Genomic DNA, 14,482 nt, shown 5'->3' with positions numbered 1-14,482 from the left:
TCATATTGAATGGCGGTGCAGGCTCGAAGGGCCGAATGGCCTACTGCTGCACCTATTTTCTATGTTTCTATGTTTCTACCCCTTGCTGTAGTATTCGATGATCTAAGTCCAATGCCACTGGAAATGAAGAAACAATTTTCATCCTTTTTCTGTTCAAGCCTCTGGACTTCATTATCCAATGTCCCAGTCTCTCTCAAGAACCTTTTTAGAAACTGACATATGTCCTCATACAGCTTTAATGCATCCTCTATCTTCTGAGCTTCATCTCGTAACTTTTTAGCGACTTCAGTTTTACTTCCTTTGCTCAGCTCAATCGAATCCTTAGCTATAGAGTAGATATCCCACACTATAAAGAGTGCTCCCACAACTCCTGAAACAGCTCTTGTAGTTTTGGACAAAGCTAGAGGAGTTCCATAAAGCAACCGTTTCACTTTCCCAGCTTCCAGGGCATACTTTGTTCTTTGAACATTGTGACTCAGAGTTGTCAATTTCTCAGCTACTGTGCTAAGGCCAGGAGATTTGCTTAAGACTTGTTTGCCCATGATTGATGCTGTCACTTTAAATGTCTTCATGCTGATGGAACCAGATTGTAATCCAGCTTTAACTTCATCCAAATACTTTTTCCTGCATTTGTTGAAAATATTCCTTGCCTTCCTAATCCCTTGTAAATATGATCTATCTTTAACTTTCGGCATATATTTTCCCCTATGTTTACTGGTGACTTGCTTTACTTTGCTGTTCCGTTGGCAATCTCCTGCTGTGCCTTCATTGTAATCACATTCGGTATTTTCTTCCTCACTAAGATGACTCGGGGCCTGGAGATCACGGTCGATGTCCTTCAAGTGTGCTGACATTTCTTTCCGATCATTTTTATATTGCCTGATGATCTCATCTACCCGTTTCTGCTTCTTTGACCGTTTAACATATTCAGTGATGCCAGCTGTCAAGTTAGCGATAACACCAGCTCCTCCTATGCTCGCGCCCACAGCAGTGAGTATCAGGGAGCCACCAGCAGTGAAAGGAGCAGCAATTATTCCTGCAAACGTAAGCACACCTCCTACAGCACTTGCAGACGACCCTGTGACATTTGCAATTGTGGCACCTTTGTGATACCGATCAATACTGTTCGCAATCTCTTGTAGTTCACGTATGTATCCTGTCGTTCGACATTGCCACTTAGAAAACTGATTTACAAAGTGTTGTATGGTCTCTGTTCTCTTTTCTAGTTCATGTTGGTCCCTGTTATAAATAAAATATATAATTTTATCTTATGTTTGCAATCACACAAATTCTTAAAATTGCAATGACAGAAACTGAACTACATCAGGACATAGATATTTGAATACATATTCAGAGATTAATACTAGCTAGATCCTGCATTTATAGAGAACATTTGATAAAACATTAAAATGTCATAGTGAAATAATGAGCTTTCAGAGCCAGTGTGTTCGTATAAGGGTGAAAGTTCTTTCCCAATGCCTCAGGGGACAGTCCTGCTCTGTTTGTAACTTAATGAAGTTAGTGAGCAAAACACAAAATGTGGAGGAGCTCAGCGGGTCAGACAGCATCTGGAGCGAAAGGACACGTGACATTTCATGTCAGGACCCTTCTCCAGAGCATGAAAAGACTGAAACCTCACCCCAAACCGTCTGAAGAAGGGTCCTGATCCAAAACTTCACCTATCATCCATCTGAAGATGAGCCCCAACCTGAAATGTCATCAGTCTGAAGAACTATCCCGACTTGAAACGTCACCTGTTATCGGTCTGAAGAAGCGACCTGACCTGAAACGTCGTCAACCGTCAGTTTTAACAAGGAATCTATTGCCACCGCCGTTCCCGATGCAAACTCGATGCAAAAGCGGAGTCCCCGATGTGGACTCGGGGACTGTTACGCTGAACACATATGCTTGGTCTGCTGAGGCGTACTGGATCTTGTGGGTGCTAACCAGTTTACCTCCCATTCCCATACTGACCTTCCTGGGCCACCTCCATTGCCAGAGTGAGGCCACACGGAAATTGGAAGAACTGCACCTCATAGTTTTCTTGGGTAGTTTAGAACCCAGCAGTATGAATATTGAATTCTCAAATTTTAAATAACTTCTACTAACACTCCCCACCCTGTTGTCTCCTCCTCCCCTTCCTCCACCCTGGTTGTTTAACCAGATCTACAATTCGCAACAATGAGTCTGTTTTGAGATCACACCTTCCCTATGCAACAATTGGCCTACCAGGGAACCACCCGGCCTGAGGTCATCTGTACCAACCCAGATTTGTCCTGATTTTTCTCACCTCTAGTTCTCTTCCCCCCCCCACCCTCCCCTCCCCCCCCACACCCCCCACTACTTTCATTCCGACAAAGGGTCCCGACCCGAAACGTCACCTATCCTTTTTCTCCAGAGATGCGGCCTGAATCTGAATTACTCCAGCACTTTTTGTCTAATGTTCATTACATACCTGGTATACAAACAATATTATGAAATGTGGTTTGTGTGTAAAACAATTCATGATACAAATATTCTATGCAGAATATTCAAAAGCATACTTTCATCTTTGAAATCATTTTAGTGTAGATGAAGAGGGGATTAAACATAAGAGTCTTAAAGTCAATTTGGGAAATATTTGAACAACATTTTGAAATTGATGTTTTTAGCAACAACCGTTTTACTTCCTTTGCTCCTGGCATCAAAGTAATGGCAATATTCCTTGGAGCGCATGGATGAGGGATGATCTTGTAGAGGTGTATAAAATTATGAGGGGAATAGATAGGGTGAATGCACAGAGCCTTTTACCCAGAGTATGGGAATTAAGAAGCGGGGAACATATGTTTCAGGTGTGAGGCGAAAAATGTAATAGAAACCTGAGGGATAATTTTCACACAAAAGTGGGTGGTGGGTACATGGAACAAGCTGCTGTATGGAGTAGTTGTGGCAGGTACTGTAACAACATTTAAAATACATTTGGACAGGATCAGGGATAGGAAAGGTTTAGAAGGATATGGGCCAAATGTTGACAAGTGGGACTAATGTAGATGGGGCATCTTGGTGGGTGTGGGATAATTGGGCTGGAGGGAATGTGTTTTATGGAAGGACAAAGATCCATTTGATCATAGTCCTCACCGGAGCTGTTTTATGAAATGACCTGTTATTTATATTTTGTCTGTCCCTGGAACACCAGCCCAGATCAATTCAGTCAGTACTGCCTTGATCATTGTAATGAAATATATGCAGGATTCAAGGATTCGGATCAATGAATGGAGGAAACACATGATGAAGAGCACAACTAATTATTTATTAAAGCAAACACAATTAAAACAGAAACTCGAGTATCAACATCAATAAAGAAAGTTAGATCGCTTGGGATCCAAGGAGAGATAGCTGAATGGATAGCAAATTCGTCCATGGAAGGAAGCAGAGGGTGATGGTGGAAGGTTGCTTCTCAGAATGGAGGCCTGTGACTAGTGGTGTGCCACAGGGTTCGGTGCTGGGCCCATTACTGTTTCTCATCTACATCAATGATTTGGATGAGAACATACAGGGTAAGATTAGCAAGTTTGCTGATGATACAAAAGTTAGTGGTTTTGCAGATGGTGAAGATGGTTGTGAACGATCGCAGCAGGATCTGGATCGATTGGCCAGGTGGCCAGAGGAATGGTTGATGGAATTTAATACAGAGAAGTGTGAGGTGTTGCATTTTGGGACGTTGAACAAGGGCAGGACCTACACAGTAAATGGTAGGCCTCTGGGTAGAGCAGAGGGATCTAGGAGTACAGGTTCCTTGGTTCCTTGAAGGTCGAGTTACAGGTAGATAAGGAGGTCAAAAAGGCTTTAGGCACTTTGGCCTTCATCAGTCAGCGTATTGCATAGAAGTTGGGAGGTCATGTTGCAGTTGTATAAGATTCGGTGAGACCGCATTTAGAATATTGTGTTCAGTTCTGGGCACCATGTTATAGGAAAGATATTGTCAAGCTGGAAAGGGTTCAGAAAAGATTTTCGAGGATGTTGCCAGGACCAGAGGGTGCGAGCTCTAGGGGGAGGTTGAGTAGGCTGGGTCTCTATTCCATGGAGTGTAGGAGGATGAGGGGAGATCATATAGAGGTGTACAAAATCATGAGAGGAATAGATCGGGTAGATGCACAGAGTCTTTTGCCCAGAGTAGGGCAATCGAGGACCAGAGGACATAGGTTCAAGGTGAAGGGGAAAAGATTTAATAGGAATCCGAGGGGTAACTTTTTCACACAAAGGTTGGTGGGAGTTTGGAACAAGCTGCTAGAGGAGGTAGTTGAGGCTGGGACTATCCCATCGTTTAAGACAGGTACATGGATGGGACAGGTTTTGAGGAATATTCACCAAGAACAGGCAGGTGGGACTAGTGTAGCTGGGACATTGTTGGCCAGTGTGGGCGAGTTGGGCTGAAGGGCCTGTTTCCACACTGTATCACTCTATGACTCTGAACTCTTGCACCCCTCTGCGTATTCGAGTCGCCTGTCTGCACTATCTGGCACTGGCACACATAACGGTCCAAGCTCTCCCTCTCCCTCTCCTTGGTGAAGCTTTTTTCTCTCCCTGAAGATGAAGCTCATGCTCTCATGGCAGAAGCATGTATTTATATAATATTTTTATCACTAAGAATAACGGTGATTATGTGTCAGCTAGCTATTCTCCATGGCACCATAATGGCATGAGTTATGTGTCCTATCAGACACCTTGGACGTCTCTGGGAAAGCAAAGCTTATCCTAGTGACCGTGCAGGCGTCCTCATGATCGAATGGTCGAATTAGCCCAAGCATTCTTCGAAAACATCTACTTGTTTTCCTAAGCAGGGTTCCATATACGGTGCTGCTAAATTAGCTGACAACTCCATTTCAGCTCCCAGTCTGTTTAACCCTCACATTACAATCATCCAGGAATACAAGGGCAGGAGAATTCACTGGGTTGCTGAGCTTTCTAGATACCGAGCCCTCATGTTGACAAGACAAATATTATATGGACCAAACATCGAGATTAATTTACCCTGATAGAATGTTTGTGTCATTGCAACTTGGTCAGTACATTTTTTGTTTAACCGTTGGTACACTTGGCCTGAGGTCAGGATGATAGCAAGAACCCCCCCATTGAGCTTCAGATGGGAGCGCATGGACATTTTGTAAATGGTGCTCAAGAACCTGAGAATACAATCAGTATTGATTCCTTCATTCCAGCTCTTCAAAATCTTACCATTGACAAATGTGATTTTACTTTTAGTGATTAATGTTATAATTTATTGATTTATTTGGCCCTCTTCATTGATTACATAGTCTATGTATTAATGACTACGTCAGTTGCTTTACTGATGACCATGACTATCTATTTAATAACGATCCTCGTGGTGATTATCAAGTGTAAAAAATGACTGATAATTTACCAACAAAAGCGATCTGGCACTTGAGCTGTTGACATTTTCACAATTTCCTCACGTTGCATTCTTTGTTACCTGGATCCTGAAACATTTCAATTGCGCAAAACCCACATCCATCGCATTGAACTGTGATAATGGATCTGAAATACAGAAGGGTTAACAAATATTAATATGTGTTGATATTACAGGGATGTATCTTATAATGAAACGTTCATGTACTGTTTCAGTTCATTTGATGTCAACGAATCAAGGGATATGGGGAGAAAGCAGGAACGGGGTACTGATTCTGGATGATCAGCCATTATAGAATTTTTAGAGGATGTAACTAGTAGCGTGGATAGGGGAGAACCAGTGGATGTGGTGTATCTGGACTTCCAGAAGGCTTTCGACAAGGTCCCACATAAGAGATTAGTATACAAACTTAAAGCACACGGCATTGGGGGTTCAGTATTGATGTGGATAGAGAACTGGCTGGCAAACAGGAAGCAAAGAGTAGGAGTAAACGGGTCCTTTTCACAATGGCAAGCAGTGACTAGTAGGGTACCGCAAGGCTCAGTGCTGGGACCCCAGCTATTTACAATATATATTAATGATCTGGATGAGGGAATTGAAGGCAATATCTCCAAGTTTGCGGATGACACTAAGCTGGGGGGCAGTGTTAGCTGTGAGGAGGATGCTAGGAGACTGCAAGGTGACTTGGATAGGCTGGGTGAGTGGGCAAATGTTTGGCAGATGCAGTATAATGTGGATAAATGTGAGGTTATCCATTTTGGTGGCAAAAACAGGAAAGCAGACTATTATCTAAATGGTGCCCGACTAGGAAAAGGGGAGATGCAGCGAGACCTGGGTGTCATGGTACACCAGTCATTGAAAGTAGGCATGCAGGTGCAGCAGGCAGTGAAGAAAGCGAATGGTATGTTAGCTTTCATAGCAAAAGGATTTGAGTATAGGAGCAGAGAGGTTCTACTGCAGCTGTACAGGGTCTTGGTGAGACCACACCTGGAGTATTGCGTACACCCTATCTACCTGTGACGACACTTTCAAGGAATTATGTACCTGCTCTCCTAGATCCTAGAATCCTAGTGTCTACAACACTACCCAGAGCACTGCCATTCACTGTAAAGGTCCTGCTGTAGTTTAACTTCCCAAAGTGCAACACCTCATACTTATCTGCATCAAACTCCATTAGCCATTCCTCAGCCCACTTGTCCAACTGATCAAGAACCTGATGTAATTTTTGATAACCATCTTCACTGTCTACAATACCACACACTTTACTGTGATCTACAACCATGCTGTCCATCCCTAATCAGCACCAGTCTATCCAAATATTTTTTTTCTAATCCCGCTTAACAATCTCCAGTTACTTGCCTACCACGGATGTTAGGTTTACCGGTCTATAGCTCCCAGACGTTTCCTTGCAGCCCTTCTTAAATGGAGGCAAAACATGGGCCTATTTCTGTGCTGTATCTCTAGACTAAACTAAAACTAATGATGATTCATATATCTCAGTCAGGGTCCCTGTAATATCTGACAAAAGCCCGGGAGATTTGTCTTCCTCCATACCTTAGGACGTTCAGCATCTCCTCGACCGTAACACTGACTGTTCTCAAGACACTTCCATTAACTGTCCCAAGTTCCCCAGTCTTCATGTCTTTCTTCACAATAAAAACAGTAGAAATACTCATTGAGGATTTTACCCATCTCCTGTAGCTCCACACGGAGATGACTGCTTTGGTTTCTAAGGGGCCTATTTTCTCTCTAGTCACTTCCTTTCTCTTTACCTTAATGTTAATCATCAGAATCATCTCCTGCCCCTATTTGGTCAATGGTCACTGATACCCTTATTGTCACATGTACCGAGATACAGTGAAATCAATATTTACGTACAGTTTAGTAAAAGTAGTATTATACATCTTAGATGCAATACAGTTGACTATTTTGGAACCTGTAGTACACTCCTAACAAGGCGAACATCTCCTTTTCATTTCTCAGCTCCACCCATATAGCCTCACTGGATGAACAATCAATTTTGGACTACAGCTTTAACATTCACCTTAATCAATGAAGCAACATTTTCTCCTTGTGGTTGCTTCACGACAGATCATTGGTAATATTAATGCCAAGGATATTGTTCTGGCACCATATCACTAAATTCTCTATCTCCTCCCTGTACTCTATCTTATTATTGTTTGTGATTTGACCCACCACAGTGGTGTTGTCTGCAAAATTGTAGATGGAATTAGTGCTGAATTTAACCATACATTTGTGAGTGTAAAGGGTGTATAGTATGGGGCTGATCCTTGCGGTGAACCGGTGTTGATGTTATTTTGGAGGAGGTGTTGTCACCTATCCTCAGAGATTAAAATCTGAGGGCCAGAAAGTTGCAGACCCAGTGGCAGAGCTGATTCCTAGGTCCTGGAATTTGGATGGGATTTTGGTGTTGAAAGCAGAGTTATAGTCAATGGTCTGACCTTGTTGTCTAGGTGTCCCAGAAATGAGTTTAGGGCCGGGAAGATGGCAGTTAATGTGCGCCATCACCGGTCTCTCAATGCACTTTATAACATTGGGGTCTCAACCCAAAAAGTCATCCGTTCTTTCTCCAAACATGCTGTTTGTCCTGCTGAGCTGTCCAGCATTTGTGTCTATCATAATGTTGGATGTCAGAGCCATTGGACGGTAGTCATTAAGACACGCTGCTATACTTAAGGGAAGGTATGTCAAGGAATTACAAATGGAATTTGACTCTGACAAGTAGGTAGACACAACATGCTGGAGTAACTCAGCAGGACAGGCAGCGTCTCTGGAGAGAAGGAATGGGTGACGTTTCGGGCCGAGACCCTTCTTCAGACTTCGATTTAAACCAGCATCTGCAGTTCTTTCCTACACGTATGAGATGTTGTAATTTGGTATGTCAAACCAAGTCAGGACTTGCACAATAAATGGTAGTGCCCTGGGGCGCGTTGCAGACAAGGAGATCTGGGAGTACAGGCGCATGATTCCCTAAAAGTATCGAGTGGGATGGACATTGTGATCAAGAAAGCGTTTGGCATGCTTGCCTTCATTGGAAATGGTTTTGAGTAGAAAGGTTGGCACATCATACTGCAGTTGTACATATCACTGGTGAGACCATACTTGGAGTACAGTGTGCATTTCCCATCACCAGCCATAGTAAGGAGAGCATTAAGTTAAAAGGGTGTAAAGAGATTCACCATGATGTTACTTGGTTAGCGGTCTTGAGATATTGGCAGATTTTGGATAGATCGGATCTTTTTTCTTGCAGTGCAGGAGGCAAGGGCTTAAATAGTATTTTCCCCAGGATAGAGGATTGAGGGTGGAGGGCATAGGTTATGATAAAAGGAGAGATATTTTAGATTGACCTCTGGAGCAACCTTTTCACTCAGAGGGTAGTTAGAGGGCATGGACAAGATGGGCTGAAGGGCTGTTCCCGTGCTGTACTGGTCTATGACTTTAAGTAGGGTTATGCTCCAAATTCATTATAAAACATTGTCAGCTGGAGTATTGTGCAATTTAAATCACCATATGCAATATGTGTCTGAAAGTGGCAACACAAGTTCATAGAGTGGTAAAGAAGATAAAGAAGGTATATGGTTTGCTTGGCTCCATTGTTGAGGCACATCAATCAATCAATCAATCAATCAATCAATCAATCAATCAATCAATCAATCAATCAATCAATCAATCAATCAATCAATCAATCAATCAATCAATCAATCAATCAATCAATCAATCAACCTTTATTGTCATCTTGCAAGCAACAGTTGTACAGTGCAAAATGAAAAGACGTTTCCCAGGGAATAACGGAGCATCGCACATGAAATTTAAAACATTTCACACATAATAACACTAAAACCAATCCAGTCCCTGATGGAACAGTATAAATAGTTAAAAGCAGGTAAAAACACAACGTTAAAATACAATAAAACCAATCATAAAAAATGTCCGGGGCAGCTGATTTGAGTGGCCAGTGCCAGTTATTAAAGTGGCCAGTGCCAGTTATTAAAGTGTCCGTGCCAAGCCGCAGAATCAGGTGACTGTGAGTACAGAGTGACTGTTTAGCAGCCTCACAGCCTGTGGTAGGAAGCTGTTTAGCAGTCTTGTAGTCCGGGCTTTGATGCTTCGATATCTCTTGCCTGATGGCAGGAGATCCAGATGTGTGTGGAGGGGGTGCAGTTTGTCCTTAGCAATTCTCTGAGCTTTTTTCAGACAGCGGCTCTGGAACAGTTCTTGTACCGAGGGTAGGGAGACGCCAATGATCCTCTCTGCTCCCCTCACTACCCTCTGCAGAGCCTTCCTGTCCGAGCAGTTGCAGGTGGAGTACCACGTATTTATGCAGTACATGAGTACAGACTCCACCGTACCCCTGTAGAAAATCCTGAGGATGTTGGTGGGGAGTGAGGCCTGTTTTAGTTTCCTCAGGAAGTGCAGTCGCTGATGGGCCCGTTTGACGGTCCCAGTGGTGTTCCTGGACCAGGTGAGGCTGTCTATAATTTGCACACCGAGGAACTTTATGCTCTCCACTCTCTCCACCGTGGTGCCACTGATGTTGAGGGGTGTATGCTTTGGCTGCGCCCTCCTGAAGTCGACAACCATCTCCTTCGTTTTGTCGACATTTAATTCTAGATTATTTTTGCTGCACCAGTCCACTAGTTGTTTTACTTCCTCCTTGTACATTGATTCGTCATCTCCGCTGATGAGTCCCACCACTGTTGTGTCATCCGCAAATTTTATGATCTTATTGTCCCTGAATCTGGCAGCACAGTCATGTGTGAGCAATGTGAACAACAGCGGGCTGAGCACGCAGCCTTGAGGGGAGCCGGTGCTCAGCGTGATCGTGCCTGAAGTGTTCTTGCCAACACGGACTGACTGCGGTCTCTCTGTCAGAAAGTCCAAGATCCAGTGACACAGGGTGGTGTTGAGGCCCAGCAGGGTTAGTTTCTCCACAAGTCTCTGTGGGATGATGGTGTTAAACGCTGAGCTGAAGTCAATGTACAGGATTCTGGCGTATGTGTTTTTATTTTCCAGATGCGTGAGTACTGTGTGCAGCGTGGTAGAGATGGCATCCTCTGTAGAACGGTTGGGGCGATAGGCAAACTGGAGGGGGTCTAACGATGAGGGGAGGCTGGCAGTAATGTGGGGTTTCACCAGGCGTTCAAAACACTTCATTATTATTGGGGTCAGGGCGACAGGGCGGTAGTCATTTAGGCAGGCAACCACTGGTTTCTTCGCTATGGGGATTATCGTGGAAGTTTTGAGGCATGTGGGGACAATGGCTTGACTAAGGGAGATGTTAAAGATATCTGTTAGCACATCTGCTAACTCCTCAGCACATTCCTTGAGCACACGTCCTGGGATGTTGTTGGGTCCGACTGCTTTCCACGGGTTGACCTTAGACAGGATTCTCCGTGTGTCCATTGAGTCTATGGTCAGGACTGGCTGGTCGGTTTGTAAGCAGGGGCTGGCTCTCCCCTTGGGTGTGGTGTTTGCTGCATCAAAACGTGCAAAGAAGTTGTTCAGTTCATCTGGGAGAGAAGTGTCGGTGCCAGTTACCTGCTGCCTTGCCTTGTACCCCGTCAGTGTTTGGACTCCCTTCCACATCCTCCTGCTGTCTCCTGTGTCACAGACGTGTCCCATTGAGTATAAGAATCAGAAAATCATGTATTGTCTTTCCGCTGACTGGTTAGCACGCAACAAATGCTTTTCACTGTACCACTGTACACATGAAAGGTTGATGTTGAGGCTCTATGAAAAGTTTAGAGTATTGTTTGCAGTCATGGGAAGGGTTTGCTGAGAGGTGAAGAGGTTGAAGACACCTCCCTCCCCTTTCTTGATCTCCCAGTCTTCATCACAGGAAATAGACTACCACTGACGTCTATTAAAAACCCACTGACTCCCACAACTTCTCAACTACACTTTTTCCCACCCGGCTTCCTGCAGATACTCTGTCCCCTACTCCCAATTTCTCCATCTACGCCGTATCTGGGCCAAAGATGAGGTGTTCGATACCACGACATCGGAGATGTCTCCAGTCTCCCACCATCACCCTCTGTTTCCTTTTATGAAGCCACTTTTTTGCCCATACATGTTTTATTAACACTATCTCTCTGTGGATCCCATGCGCTCTAACCTCCCTGGGCAGCCGACCACACTGAACCTAATGTGGGTGAAGCAAACTTTTGGAAATGCTCCAACTTTGTAAACAAAAATATGTCAGTCTTGATTTAAAAAAATAGAGCAACAGCATGAGAATGCCACCATTTGTAGCTAATGTTGTACTTCCGGTGGCGCTGGTGCCAGCTGCCTCCATCTTCAGCCCGGTATCTTTTTGTTGTTTTGTTTTTTTTGTTATGTTGAAGTGTGTTTTTAATGTTTTTTTTTAATGTTTTAATGTGGGGGAAGAGGGCACGGTAAGGGGGATACCGTCCTTCAGACACTTCCTGGAGAGGACGCGACTATTATTCGAGTCGCGTCCTCGCCCCCCCCAGCGGCCTACCTACTGGATTGGCGCGGCCTTTCCTGCCTGGACCGACCAGAGCTCCAGCAGCGGCGGGACAGCGCTGATACATCGCGGGGCTGGCGATGCCTTACCGGGGATCGCCGTCTGGAGCCCGGAGTGCTGGGCCTGCGGCACCGACATCATGGAGCTGTGGTTCGCGGAGCTCCCAACGCGGGCGGCGCTGACAAACATCGTGGGGTCCTGCGACTCTGCCCGGCTCGGCCTGCGGACTCGGGAGCTGCGGACTCCGGTGGGAGGTGGCTGATTGGGAGGTCCGGGCCGCTGAGGAGGATTTTCACCATCGGGGTTCGGCGTCGGCGTTCCATCAGCCCGGCGAGAGGGCCTGAGCATCGGGCCGCCCGGGGTGGCGACTGCGGGTGCTCGGAAGGCCCCGACCACGGGTGAACATCTGGGAAGATCGGAGGGGAGGCTGGCTGGACTATGGTGCCTTCCTCACCTTGGTGCCATTGTGTTATGTTGTGTCGTGGACTTTCTGTGTTTGTGCTTTTTTTTAAATTCTATTTTATTTTTAATTAGTTTTATTATTTATTATTTATTTATTTTTATGATACTGACTGTAAAGGGAAATTCATTTCGTTGTCTCTAATTGAGACAATGACAATAAATTTGAATACAATACAATACAATAACCTCATATCACATACCATCCCGACTTGGGAGAGCACTGCCACTCCTCATCGCCACAAGATCTATATCCAACATCATTGAGAGGTCCCTGTCCAGCAGGAAGTTTCACTTTAGGTTTATTATTGTTATGTGTACCGAGCTCTAAACAAAAGCTTTGTTTTTCATGCCATCCGAACTGATCAGGTATACCTTACACGCATACAATCGAGTCTAACTCAAATACAATATATAGAGCAAAAAGGAAGATCCAGAATATAGTTCTCAGCATTGTAGCACGATAGCTGTATAGACAAAATCCATTCAAATGGTTTAAGAAATCAACTCACCACCACCTTCTCCAGGGCAATTTGGAATAGGAAGCAAAATCCCGATGAAACACTGACGTGGAAAATAAAGAAAAACCTACTGCTGTACAGGTCTGTATGTAATAGGACAACTTTGCTGTGCAACCAGTTTCTTGCCATGTCATACACCTGATCAAGATATTTTTAACATGTAAATGCATAAATGTTTAGAGTCAGCAATGTTGTTGAGCTGGTACTGGGTGTGTCACTGGAACTGATGCATGGTTCTAGTGGGAGAGACCTGCTGATAATAGAGGTTAGGCAACCGTGGAGCACAATCAGTGGAACAATCTTTGGTTTAAACCAACATCTGCAGTTCCTTCTCACACACGTACAATGGGAGATTTCAATTTTCACAAGGACTGTGAGAAGGGAAAGAGATCAAGTAGTGAAGAGGTAGCCCAGTCCATCACACAGACCATCCTCCGCACCATCTCGACAAAATGACCAAGAAATGAAGTTAGAAAATGCTGGAAGAGGCAACAGGTTTTATTGTGCATTAGACTAAGTGCAGACTCGTTGGGTCTGCTCCCCCAACGCAATATTCCACCACTCACCCGTTCCCCCGAAGCAACCCATTTCCCCCAACGCAATATTCCACCACTCACGCATAGCCCCAACTGCGCAGGCGCGGCTCATTTTCCCTCATCCCCCCCCTCCTCCCCACCCTCCCTCTTCTTTCCCCTCTCCTCCTCTCCTCCCCAATCCCTCCCGCCCTCTCCTTTCCCCTACCCTCCCTCCCTCCATAACGCCTCTCCTCCCTACCCCCCTCCTATCCATCAATCCCCCACTCCTCACCTCCCGCTATCCCCCCATCATCCCTCCTGACTTCCCCCACTGCCCTCCTCTCCCTCTATTCCCCACTCCCTGCCTCCTCCACTCCTCCCCTCCACCCTCTTCCTCCCTACCCCCTCCTCACCCTCAATCCCCCCCACTCTCCCTCCTCACCTCCCCAAGATCTTTCTCCTCTCCTCCTCCTCTTCCCCAATCCCTCCCTCATCTCTCCCTCCCTCTCATTTCCCCTACCCTCAGTCACCCCCTCCCTCCCTCCATAAAAAGCAGCATCTGCAGTTCCTTCCTCAAGTCAAGTTATCAAGAGAGTTTATTGTCATGTGTCCCAGATAGGACAATGAAATTCTTGCCTGCTGCAGCACAACAGAATATAGTAAGCATAAATACAGAACTGTTCAGTGTTTCTATATCGCATAGACCATATATATACACATAAATAAACAGATAAAGTGCAATAGGTTGTTATTATTCAGAGTTTGTTTGATGGCGAGTTTAATAGCCTGATGGCTGTGAGGAAGAAGCTGTCCATGAACCTGGATGTACCAGATTTCAGCATTCTGTACCTTCTACCTGGTGGCAGCGGAGAGATGAGCTTGTGGCCAGGATGGTGTGGGTCCATGATGATGCTGGCAACCTTTTTGAGGCAGTGACTGCGATAGATCCCTTCGATGATGGGGAGGTCAGAGCCGATGATGGACTGGGCAGTGGCCACAACTTTCTGCATTCTTTTCTGCTCCTGGACGTTCAAGTTGCTGAACCAAGCCACGATGTAACCAGTCAGCGTGC

At 45.1% G+C, this 14,482-nt stretch overlaps 1 protein-coding gene across 1 annotated transcript; it reads right to left on the bottom strand.

The window, feature by feature from the left end:
* Positions 1-13,022, bottom strand: LOC116982469. Its single transcript, XM_033035709.1, has 3 exons — positions 12,887-13,022; positions 5,402-5,535; positions 1-1,239 (listed from the first exon to the last, which is right to left on the bottom strand). The coding sequence occupies exons 2-3, from the start codon at positions 5,458-5,460 to the stop codon at positions 60-62; spliced, it is 1,239 nt and encodes a 412-aa protein (XP_032891600.1). The 5' UTR covers positions 5,461-5,535; positions 12,887-13,022; the 3' UTR covers positions 1-59.
* Between the last annotated feature and the right edge of the window lie 1,460 nt (positions 13,023-14,482).

This window comes from Amblyraja radiata, chromosome 1, assembly GCF_010909765.2.
Source record: "Amblyraja radiata isolate CabotCenter1 chromosome 1, sAmbRad1.1.pri, whole genome shotgun sequence".
NCBI lineage: Eukaryota > Metazoa > Chordata > Chondrichthyes > Rajiformes > Rajidae > Amblyraja > Amblyraja radiata.
Note: the sequence above shows the minus strand (reverse complement) of the source record. Positions and strands in the feature narration are given on the sequence as shown.